The sequence below is a fragment of the Sprattus sprattus genome (genome assembly GCF_963457725.1).
Source record: "Sprattus sprattus genome assembly, chromosome: 12".
Classification (NCBI taxonomy): domain Eukaryota; kingdom Metazoa; phylum Chordata; class Actinopteri; order Clupeiformes; family Clupeidae; genus Sprattus; species Sprattus sprattus.
Window position 1 is genome coordinate 6,017,992 of NC_137910.1, and position 11,887 is coordinate 6,029,878.

Here is an 11,887-nt window from a genome sequence, read left to right on the forward strand (position 1 = left end):
AAGGTGTAATGGAGACACCATTTACCTTCAAATCCCTTCTCTCCTAATTCTGTATGATGTCAGGGTAGCATTTGCAAATCCACACAGACACCCAACACTCGGGAATGGGACGGCTTTAATACCCGACGGCGCTATCTAGGTTAGCCGCGCAGAGGAGTGTGTTTTCTGTCGGTTGCCGTGCCACCCCTCCGACTCAAGGTTCTGGAACATCTCATTATGAAAGCCTCGCTTGTTACCATCGCCGTGGTAACAAAGAGATTCAGTGCCTGTCTGCCACAGGGAGTGTTTCACTCTCATCCAACAGGAGATTATCGAGATAAAGGGAGCGTAGAGGGCAAACCGGCACTCACACTGATAGTGTTTAATGTAGTGTAGGGAGGTTTCCCCCCCGTTTTTATTCCCCTCAGCCGTCCAGCTTTAGGGGACTATATTAAGACCAACAGTGTCGCCAGGGGGTTCAGAAACGGAACAATCTAGGACTTTGGTGTGGAAACACTTTCCATAAAAAGCCATGGGGGATATGTAATTGTGCATTACCGACAAAGTGTTTGTACCCCAGTGGCTGTTTATAGGGGATTGGCCTCCGCCAGTTATGTCATTTATGACGTGTGAGCCCTGGTTTGTGTGACTGAGCGAGTGGGTGTGTGTGTGTGTGTGTGTGTGTGTGTGTGTGTCTCACTTGCAAGCATCTGTCTCAGAGTGTTCATTTTGTCCATATGGTGTCCTTGATGATCAGACCAGTAGTCCCTACAAAGATGTAGGTTAAAATAATAGCCTGATGTAAGTTTGTGTGTGAGTGTATGTGTGTGTATGTGTGTGTGTGTGTGTGTGTGTGTGTGTGTGTGTGGGTGTGTGGGTGTGAGTGTGTGTGTGTTTGTGTGTGTATGCGCCCTACCTGTTATGTTTTGTTTTTCCAGTGACGTTCTAAATCCCGCTTGGGGTTATCTCTGTTCCTTTCCTCTAACCTGTTTTCATTGTCTCTTATCTGCCTGTTGACCCACAGTATCCAGTGAACTTGTGCTCTTTTACAAATGAACTGTTACATCTGAAGTAATACATATTTGAAATGCACAGAAATACACATCTTTAAACCAATGGGACAATTTATTTATGCTCCACTTTTGAATAGAAATGTCTCTGATCGATTTTCTAAATTTTATACTTCTCTCCTGGACTGCTGTTACCACAATTTTGTTTTGATCTGTATGTGTTGCTTATGACTACCCTGTCCTGTCCTTCCCTGTCCTGTCCTCCCCGTGTACATGTTCTCCCTATGTGTATTGTTTTTATTGTTTTTATTGTGATTCATGTTAAGTGTATAAGCTACTGGATGACCTTAATTTCCCTCGGGATCAATAAAGTATCCATCTATCTATCTATCTATCTATCTATCTATCTATCTATCTATCTATCTATCTATCTATCTATCTATCTATCTATCTATCTATCTATCTATCTATCTATCTTTCATCTATCTATCTATCTATCTATCTACAGGACAGCTGACTTATCCACTCTGAGGGCCAGTGTCGGACCCCCCGCCGGCCCTCAGCCTCCCGCCCAAGGAGGCTCTCATCGCTGGGGGACGTCTTAGGGTGCCTGAGACTCCCGTTTGGTGACCAGGATTAGGGCACTCTCTGCCTTCCCTACCGCTGCTGGGGAGAAAGACACATTGGACGATGCCCAGAGGCTGTTCTCCAATGGACAGATGGACGGAGGGACAGATGGATGTATGGACTAATAGGCTGATAGATGGATGTATAGACAGATATGGATGGCAATTCATTATATTGAAGAGCTGTCTGTTTAGGTGGAACTGATTCACAGTCAGCTTACACCCTGTACTCTCCTGGCGTCTATGTGCCCCAGCAGGCTGATACTATGGTTACTTTCAGACCTGGTTGGGAGACAATGACAACAGAAATCTGGATCCCACTGCATAGAAGGACTTAGTTGGCCAAACACTAACATGTGTTTGTGATTGGGCGCGTGAGTGTGCGTTTGGAAGTATATTAAGTACACATATGAGAAATGTGTACCATCTGTTAAGTCATAAAGGGCAACTGCGTAGACTACTGAGAAGACACTGGTAAAGTTAAGTACAGCAGTGCACTAACACTGGTAAAGTTAAGTACAGCAGTGCACTAACACTGGTAAAGTTAAGCACAGCAGTGCACTATCACTGGTTGAACAGCAAGTAGAGGACACTTTGAATGTTGAAGATGTGCTGAGTGATGAGAAGGAAGAAGTAATAGTTGAAGTAAAATAGGATGTGCTAGAAGGATATTGTGCCAAGGAATAGATAAGGCTCAAGGGGGTGGAAAAATCAGCAGGTACAAAGTATGTTGTTTTTTTTAGTGTGGATGGATGCTGAAAGCCATTTTGCCAGATTGAGTGTTGATAATAATATTTTGTTTCTGCCAGTTTTGTTGTCAAACTTCGGATCCCAGGAATATGGTACTTTCTTTATTGACAAGAATTCATGAACAACACAGTGATGGAAATGTGTTTTTTTTTTACCACATGAAAATCTGGTCAGTGTTGTTGGTCAACACTGTTCCCATCATCTACATCATAAATGGATTTTGATTTAGATAAATGGAATCTTAGTGTGAATTTTGGACAATATCACATCGCATTTTCTACTGTTTGGATTGACAAAGACTCCAAAACTCAAGGTCTTTAAACAGGGACCCTTGACCTATATCTTTCTCAGGACTGAATATCACATTACGTCTCGATCTACAGAAGCAACACAGGGCTACGCAGGCATTTTCTCAGAGCCCGGCCACGTTGGGCTGAGTGGCGGCTGAGCCAGCGCCGACTCTCTCACCTGGTAGCCAGGTGCGGGGGGGCCAGGTGCGTGTTTGCTTACCGTTGCCAGGCGTCGGACGAATGAGCCAGACAGTGCCTCCATCACCATGGAGATCCAGGGAAGTGCGTAAAGAGAAGACCAGGAGGCTCTGTCCATCTGTACAGTGATCAGAGACAGACACCACAGCCCCAAGCTCTTGCTTAAGGAGGACAGGTGCAGGTGGAGATGACATGTAGAAGATAGCAGACAGTTGGGACTGAGCTTCTGTCTTGCACTGCAGGGGAGATAGAGGTGACAGTAAAATAACCCATTAAATGCACAGAAAGTGGGAAAATTTCAAGCCAGAAAAAAATGCCAAACATTCAGTGTGATTAAATCTTTTTTTTTTTTTTTACCACTGAGAAATAAGTTATTACATCTATTACAAATATCAAACAGTGAAGGAAAATGATATTGATTGATGGTCATTTATTGTTTTATTAGTCAGCAGTGAACAAGAACAAAATTGTGTTTATGAGTCCACACAGAAATGTCCGAACATATTTGTGAATAAAGGTCAAAAGACTGCAGTACTATTTTTGGGAGGCAAATGTGCTGGTATCCGTACTACACTTATATTTAAACTAACTTTACATTCAAATGTTACACAAAAAGAAATCTCTCTGTGACTGTGCCGCTAAGTTGTTTGAGGAGAAGAGGCACACATGAGAGAGCATATGAAAATAAAGGGTGGACAAACCCAAAGACACTTTACCTGTGCTACGCTATGAAGCACCTGGCTAACTTGGGCTAGCCATGTCTTCAGGATCCCCCTTTGATGTAGCATTAACAAGCATGCTTTTATAGAAGCATACGAATGACAGCATTGTTTGGGCTAACAGGCAGAATGTATGTGCGTTGAATTGATCCCGTTAGTACTTGCGAGCAGTATGTGTGTGGGTGTGATCCTATTTATTTCATGTGTCTAACCTTGAAGCAATGGTTTTCTCTGTCTTCAGTTAAGAGCAGAGACTGTGTAAGTGATCATAAGTTGCTACCTGTTTATGTTCCATCCCCAAAATGAATGTTCATATGTGCAGCACCCAGTGGAACTGCCTACAGAATAAGGGATACAAACTGAAGCAAAGTGACTTTCTTGTCAGTAGGGGAATGTTAAGGCTTCTCTGTGAACATTCCTGTGTGCAACATATTACTGCTTTTCACATGGATACAACAATCCACATTACTTTCATTATGTTAAACTGGTCTACTTGAGTATGTATATTCTTATTTAATTTTATTTTATTTAACATTATTGCAGGTCAAATGTTATTTTTATACTCATAATTGGTCTTGTGTAGCATTCTTTATTTTATTATTATTGTGAGAGTTTTCTATTTAATCAGGCCAACTTTTAGTGACGTCTTTTTCATTACATTATTATGTGTATTAGAGGTAAAAATAAATATTTTTTTGCCAGTCATATGGAGGACAAGGTCTCAAATTTCACATGGAAAATCTTTTAAGAGCCCTTAAAAACTGGTAAACGGGCGAAACAGTATTCAGGTAATTGCAGTTGGATAGTTAAACAACAGAAACATTTTTATTGGAGGGATTTTTCTTTGACCAAGGACCCGATTCAATAAAATAATCAAATGCTGTTCTCCATGCTAGGAAAGAGAGAGAGAAAGACAGAGAGAGAGAGAGAGAGATGCCTCACAGGCCTTATTTCAGCCCAAAATACTGCGCACTAGTGCTCCTCTGAGTGATGTAACTCTTACATATTCAGGAGCTTATTTCGCCTTAGGGTTCTGTAAATGTTTGACTCGTAATATCAAAGCAACAGCATCAAGGGGCATCTAGGGTTAAGCATGTGAAGTTCTGTAGTTGTCCACATGAAACCACACTTAGGCCCTCTCGTTCTCTTGTACATTTATATCACCTGCAAAATAATGTCCATGAGCAACCATGCCTTTACCAGTTTTGATGGTTTTGTTGGTATATTGGACTGGGCTTTTTGGAAATTTTGCAGTAACTGCAAATGTGGAAATGAGTCAGTTAAAGTTGAGAACTTTTAAAATGAGATAAAAATGTATTTTTGTAGATTTGTTTTTTATGAAGTATTTATATTAGATTATAGGCTACTAAATATCTATAGAAGTTTAGAAAAAGGTGAAATGGGACTGGGGGAAGTTTGGCGGGTGGGAACTGAGTTTCCTGAGTCATGTTTTCAGCCAACATGTTTCTGAAGGGGTGATCTGGAGCAAGCAGCTGAGGACATGATTGTACATCCCTGTTAGTGTCATACCTGCTGCTGTAGAACCCATATCTCAAAAGTTTTCTTTGTCCAGCTTCATATTTACTCAGATCGTGTACATTATCAACTGCCTGGCACGGTGTTCTCTGTTATATGTTGATTCATTAGTGTCTTCTTGGTTCTGTCTGTCCTGCTCTATACGAAAGGGATACCACATATATGGTATGTTTGTTTGATTTTTATCTCTGTAACACAATTCACTGTTTTTTGTTATGACTTTTGCCATTTCAAATAAATCATCTGCCTCTCATAACCATAACGACTATGTTTGCTTATAAAATGATGTGTTGCATGATACAGACCTTTGATACAAACATATATGCAAATTTCGCTAAGCAGTAGACGGTTAGTCCTATCTCTGTAACTCTTGATCCATTTTCCATATTATTTTTTTTAAATTAAGAGTTTTCCTTTTCATTATGTAGTCCGTGGACCTCTGCAATCAGGGACACCAAACAAATAATAAAATAAAATAAAAACTTTTCCAAATCGGTTGCCTTACATAATCTGAACTCATAGCCCACAATAGCACCCTCCTGACAATGCAAGTGTACAGTTCAGGGGTACCTTGACAAAACGATATACCGGACCACGGTTGCCTCCTAGTGGACATAGAGAGTTAAGTCTGAGATCAGTAATTTGTTTAGTTATAAATAACGGGGTTCCTTCTCAGGTCAAAATGTTTAAAAATATCACTGCATTCATAACAGCATACAAAACAAACTAACAATGCAATCACATGACAGAACGGTATCTCATAAATAGCATGTTTTATCACTAAACTCTGATGACCCCCCCTGCTTTGTGCCTGCCACATGAGTGTTCGATCCCTAATCATATTTGCTTGCTGTAACTTTTATTTTTGTGATTCAGGGTTCTACGAAGGTTAATATTTCGCTGTTACGGTAAAGGGCTGCTGTACGAGTAATATTTCTGAAGTACCATGTACGTTGGTTGTGTACCGCATACATGTACCGCACATATACATATTTATTTATGTCTATGGTACCACACCGGCAGCAGTCCTAAAATATTTTACTCAGGCATATCCAGAGACGGCCTACAACAGGAGTTCGCGAGATCAACGGTATGCCAACACAGCACTGCTAGCATCAGACCGCTTTGACATTAGATTTGTATTAGAAGTTTGTGATTCTGTTGGCCAAATGGAAACCGATATTCTGGATTCTCTTGAAGATTTGGGGTAGGTGATCACCTACATTTTCTCCTGTTCAGGTATTTGAAAAAAAATGTGAACTGAGGGAAGTTGCCGGGTGCAGTGCACTGTATAAGCTAGTTAGGTAGCTTGCTAGCGTGACATGTCAATGAACAGTGAGATGTGTGCCTATCTCTCATGTCAGTCAGTCAGTCTCTAGGCAATAAGGTGAAATGAAACATAAAATGTCAGCTCAGTCATCTTGTAAACTAAGAGTACACCTACAACTTTAATGAGATGAAACAAATTAAATCGTTGACATATTGCCAAAGCCACGTTATCTCTCTCTGGTCATGAATCACAGAAACGATAACGTTAGCTAGCTACCATGCAGCTGCCTCCTTATCTACTGGCATTGGGCCATTTAACTATGCGTTTTATGTCATAATCGTCCAACGTTACCATTACAGTATTTGCAGATTACATGAATCCTTTCTGTATGCTTTGGGGCATCATCATTTATTTCGAACCGGCATTCAGGGTAACGGAGTCTTACGTTAGTTCAAATGAAGTAATGCAGCCCAAGATGGAGATTGGGTGGCTCACTAGCCAGGACCTTTTTGAATAGCCTATTCTGATCTATATTTAGCACCACCATGTCTGTAGTTCCAGAACGCAGTAGCACAAAGGGTAGGTTATTCTGATAAGATGCTTGTTGAGTGATAAAAACATGGTATCTTACGGCAAATGTTTGTCTGGGCAAAGCAACTGCTGGCAGTGAAAGACCATTTTTACCAAATGTAGTCTTCACAAGACTTTACTTATGGGGTAGTCTGAGGGAATTGTCCCCGTCCCCTGTAGCATTGTCCGTATGCCTCAAAATATCCTCTGCGATCTGTCATTTTAAACAATCTCTGATTTCTACAGTGTGTCCATGCATACGTTTTCTGTGATGGCATTGCCAGTGTTTTGCATCTGGGCTTATAAGTCAAATGTGGCCATATTGTAGTTATCAGGGGCCCCTGTTGGAGGATGGATGTCTGGACACAGCGGTGAGTGGAGGAGCTGAATCCCCAGAGTACACTAAGCTCTGTGCCTGGATCGTGTCCGAACTCAAGCTCTACTGCAACCTGGAGGAGAATGTGCATGCCACCAACTGTGAGTGCTGGCTTCCTGCCATAGAGGGACGCAGAGTAGAGGAAACAGGATTCTGGAAGGCTCACCCCAACCAAATGGGGAGTTCCTCATGTGTATCTGTTGTTGATTTTGGCTGTGGGAGAGCATTTAGATTAATTTCATTAACGCGTTATTCCAAGTCCTCTCACAATAGAAAGCAAACAAACAGGTGGGGTATTTGCTGAAGTGGTTAATCATATTTGTGTGTGTGTGTGTGTGTGTGTGTGTGTGTGTGTGTGTGTGTGTGTGTGTGTGTGTGTGTTGTGTGTGTGTGTCTGTGTATGTATGGCTTCCTCTCTAGGTCCCAATGAAGCAGAGGGCTTTCAGCTGGAGGTGAGCGGGCTCCTGGCAGAGCTGGTGTGTCCATACAGTATCCTTACCTCAGGAGACGCCACACAGAGGCTCCTCAACAAGTCCAACTGCTTACTACTCTTAAGTAAGCGGGACCCTCTTTGCCTACGATTGAAAATGTCAGACATTTCATATAGTGATCACTGTTGAGTTTGTTTTCTGTTTTAAAATATATATATATATTTCTTGATATGTAATGTATTTGTACATTATGGCATACCTGTCATCAAAATGTTTTATTTCACCTGCATGTCTTAACTCGCTCGCTTTGCTGGCGTCAGCTTTCCTGATCTCAGAGCTGGAATCCGCCAGGATGACCCTTGTGAATCAGCCGCAGAAGAAGGCAGAGGAGTCAGGTGGCAGTGACCTCTTCCAGGAGCTGAAGGGCATCTGTGTTGGTCTTGGCATGTCCAAGCCCCCTCCAAATATCACCATGTTCCAGTTCTTCACCGGGATAGAGAAAAAGGTTTGGCCCCCTATATCCAGACTTGTTGCTGGTCTGTATAAAGTAATATTTGTATTAGTAAAGGGCATCCTACTTCATGTGTGCTCTTGTGTTGACAGCTGAAAGAAGCGTTGGCTAAAGTGCCCCCTAACCATGTAGGAGCTCCTCTGTTAGCGAAACCACTGGGGCCATTCCATTGGGTAAGTTTGCATTGTTCTTTGGGGAGGTTATAATGGAACAGAAGGGACAGCTCATACATTTTATTGCAGGGTGTTCCAGCCCGTTCCACAGAACTACATAGTGCATATCTTGAATTTGCTAGTGGGGAAGACACAGGAGTTTATCTGTCCTTCACGTGACCATATGCCATCAAAATCAATTTGAGGATGGTACCAAAACTAGTTGCCTATAAAACCATACCTCAAAAAGTGTCATTGTTGCATAGTGTTACTTTAAATTAGCCTTTTTTTATTAAGTGATGGAGTGGAAGAATAACCTGACCAAAAGCTCTTTGATAAAGGACTGTGAGTGTCAGTGTATGAGCAAAAAAGGTGTTTTGAAAAAAAAAAAAGGTAACTTTTGCCTGTAATCCTTTCTTTGGGGCTGTTAGCTATTTTGAATGCGGGAATGTGAGCCTCTAAGAAAAACATTTCTTTCTGGGTTCTGTCTTTAGGAGAAAATTGAGGCAATCAACCAAGCACTTGTGAATGAATATGACGTTAGGAGGAAGATGTTGCTAAAGCGTCTGGATGTGACGGTGCAGTCATTTGGGTGGTCAGATCGGGCTAAGGTAAAACATGAGCAGTACACCTGAACACTTAAGAGATAAAACAGTATTGAGTGCCTAAATGTTGCAAAGCTTTGTGTAACATAACATTCTGATTGAGTTAAGATGTTTCATACCACATCACCACTGGCAATTGGTGTTGGTTGTAATGTTAATTTTGCAGCTCTCATGGAAAGTGGCAGAAGCTATCAAGCACACAAACTATTTTCAGTAAATGTTCTGTCAAATAATTTATTTCTCTGTGCCATATAAGACATTTGTAACAAACACTCTCCATTCAACTAAAAACAGTGTTTTGAAAGGGTTTTCAATGGGACCCTTATCTTCCCCATTATTATCCTAAATCACTTAGACCACATTCTGCTGTTATACATTAGTGTTGTAACACTAGTGTTGTCCTGCGATGTTCATGAAACATGTTTTTCTTTCAACAGACACACTCTGAAAAATTGAATAAAGTGTATCCACCTTTGCGTGCGGCTCTGAATGCAAAGACCGCAGTGACTGTAGCTCACCTCTTTGCAGCGCGAGCAGACCTGTCAAAAATTCTGCGCACCAGCAGTGGGAGAAACAGGGAGAAGACAGCTTGTGCAATTAATAAGGTATTACCACACCTGTATTTCATAATAATGCTATCAGAGGACCACAGCAAATACGTAGAAAGCTACTCTATTATGTGAGACAGAGGGACTGGACACACTCATAATAAATAATAATAATTAATATTTATATAGCGCTTTTCTAACACTCAAAGACGCTTATCATGCAGTCACAGACCCATAATCAAACCCTTGCTGGTGGAGTCTAAGGGTTTTTATTGTCTTGTCTTCTTCTAAAACTAGGTTCTGATGGGCCGTGTGCCAGACCGAGGCGGGAGACCCTGCGAGATCGAAGCTCCACCCCCAGAGATGCCCTCTTGGCAGAAGAGGCAGGATGGGCCGTCTGGAGGTTTTGGTGGTGGGCAGCATTACGGAGGTGGTGGCAGAGGCGGGGGTGGCGGCGGTGGTGGCAGGGGTGGCTACGACCAGCATTCCCATGGTGGGAGAGGAGGGGGTGGCTACGAGCGGGGTGGAAGGGGAGGAGGTAGAGGGGGTAAGGTTCAGGGAGGCTGGTCAGATGGTGGAGGAGGGGGAGGTGCTGGAGGAGGAGGTGGTGGTTATCATGGTCACCACCAAGATGGAGGTGGACATCAGGGAGGTGGGGGTAGAGGGGGCTATGGAGGAGGAGGAGGATACCAAGCAGGTCCTAACTATTCTGTAGGGGGAGGTTATCAAGGTGGAGGCGGAGGTGGACAACAAGGTAGCGGCTACCAGCAGCACGACAACTACCACCATGATGGAGGCCGCCAGGACAGAGGCGGGCGGGGCGGGCGTGGAGGCCGAGGAAGAGGAGGCCGAGGCGGAGCGGGACAGGTACAGGGACAGGGACAGGTACAGGGAGGAGGCTGGGGCGGTAGAGGAGGAGGACAGAACTACAACCAAGGTGGACAGTTCGAACAGTTCTTCCAGCACGGAGGCCAACAGTACAATCAGGCGGGTTTCGGCCAAGGCTACTACACGAGCTGAGACCACCCAAGGCAGGTCACCACAGCGGGGGGTTTACACATCAGTGGCTCTGGAAGCTGGAACCGAGCACAATCAAAGGCCACAAGGATGGAACGTGAAGGGATACAGGGGTCACTTTTAAAGCTCGGTGCTGTGTAAACATCCTTGAGACGAGATGATGGGGAGCTTGAAGGCAGATCGTAGTCGCTTTGGTTTGCAGATGCCCTGTTTTGTCTTGTTGGTTGCCCATTGGAAAAAATCCTTTCCTGTCTAATAGCCCACCAGACTACTTAGGCTATGTGTGTGTGTGTGCGCGAACTGCAAACCATTAATGTGCCATATTAAGAGGTTTTGCTGGGTTGAGCTTGAACAGCGTGGCCAGAGCCTAACCCACTGGGTGAACCAGGCTGTGTTGACCATGACGACAGCGCCTTATTACGAAGGTTATTTGAAGGGGGAGACCTTTTGAAGGGGGTTTTGACATTTCATTGTTGCATATGACGTTACACTTGATTAAAATATACAGAAGTTCTCATCGGTCATCCTATTTTCATTGAACGAAGGTGAAAGACATTTTTTGTTGAGCACTAGTTTACATTTTCCCCTCAAACAGGAGAGTTTGGTTTCAAATGGATGTGTGGCCATTTCAAATATGAATGTTCCTTAATTGTTTGCAGACAAACTTGACTGCTGTTTCTGTTATTTCAATTGAAAGCTATTCAAACAGGCCACCCAATGCTGCTTTGTTATGTACATAGTATGGAATTGACTGCTTGGAAGTGTGAATGAAAAAGGATGAGCAATAAAGAAAAAATGTGTGTAAAATGAAAAAGCATCGTCCTAAACTTTCATACAGTTTGACTAAGGAAAGGATGAATATTTTGAGATATATGGGAGAGATGTTATACTTGACTGTTAGATCAATTAAATACAGCAGTCCTTCATGAATGTACTGAAGATTGTGAAGAGTTTCCATAGGCCTAATGAGTAGACTTTTTGTTTGAGGACTTTTTTTATGTTACTAAATGTATCAGGCTAATGATGATTAAAAGTCAGTTTGGTTGTATTGTGTGCTAATGCAATGCCCATTGTAATCTTTTATTTAAACAAAATGTTTCACAGTAGGCATCAGACTCAAATTCACAATTAGTCAAGTAGACAAAACCATTGTCATTGGTGGTAGTCATCTATGTATTGCTCTAATAAATTCAAAATTGCAGATACAAAATTGACCTTTAACAAATACAACTTAAAATGGTTAAAAAATACTCAAAGATGCAGGAAGAAATCCGAGGTTGGAGATGAGGTCGTGTGACA

At 42.4% G+C, this 11,887-nt stretch overlaps 2 protein-coding genes across 5 annotated transcripts in view; both read left to right on the forward strand.

Annotated features, from left to right (window-relative positions):
* The window catches only part of rasgrp3 (RAS guanyl releasing protein 3 (calcium and DAG-regulated)), a 28,250-nt gene extending 22,900 nt beyond the window's left edge, over positions 1–5,350 (forward strand). For 3 of the 4 annotated variants that reach the window (XM_080848346.1, XM_080848345.1, XM_080848344.1), the window contains exon 18: positions 1,498–5,350. In XM_080848346.1, the coding sequence (XP_080704472.1) occupies positions 1,498–1,506 (9 nt within the window). In that variant the 3' untranslated portion in view covers positions 1,507–5,350. The remainder of the gene's footprint in view (positions 1–1,497) is intronic. The other variant, XR_013968840.1, reaches the window with a different exon arrangement.
* Positions 5,351–6,191: 841 nt separating this feature from the next.
* Positions 6,192–11,402, forward strand: fam98a (family with sequence similarity 98 member A). Its single transcript, XM_080848287.1, has 8 exons — positions 6,192–6,315; positions 7,277–7,425; positions 7,745–7,879; positions 8,076–8,260; positions 8,359–8,439; positions 8,913–9,029; positions 9,461–9,628; positions 9,869–11,402. Exons 1-8 carry the CDS (start codon positions 6,278–6,280, stop codon positions 10,589–10,591), a joined length of 1,596 nt encoding a protein of 531 aa, XP_080704413.1. The 5' UTR covers positions 6,192–6,277; the 3' UTR covers positions 10,592–11,402.
* Positions 11,403–11,887: the final 485 nt, after the last annotated feature.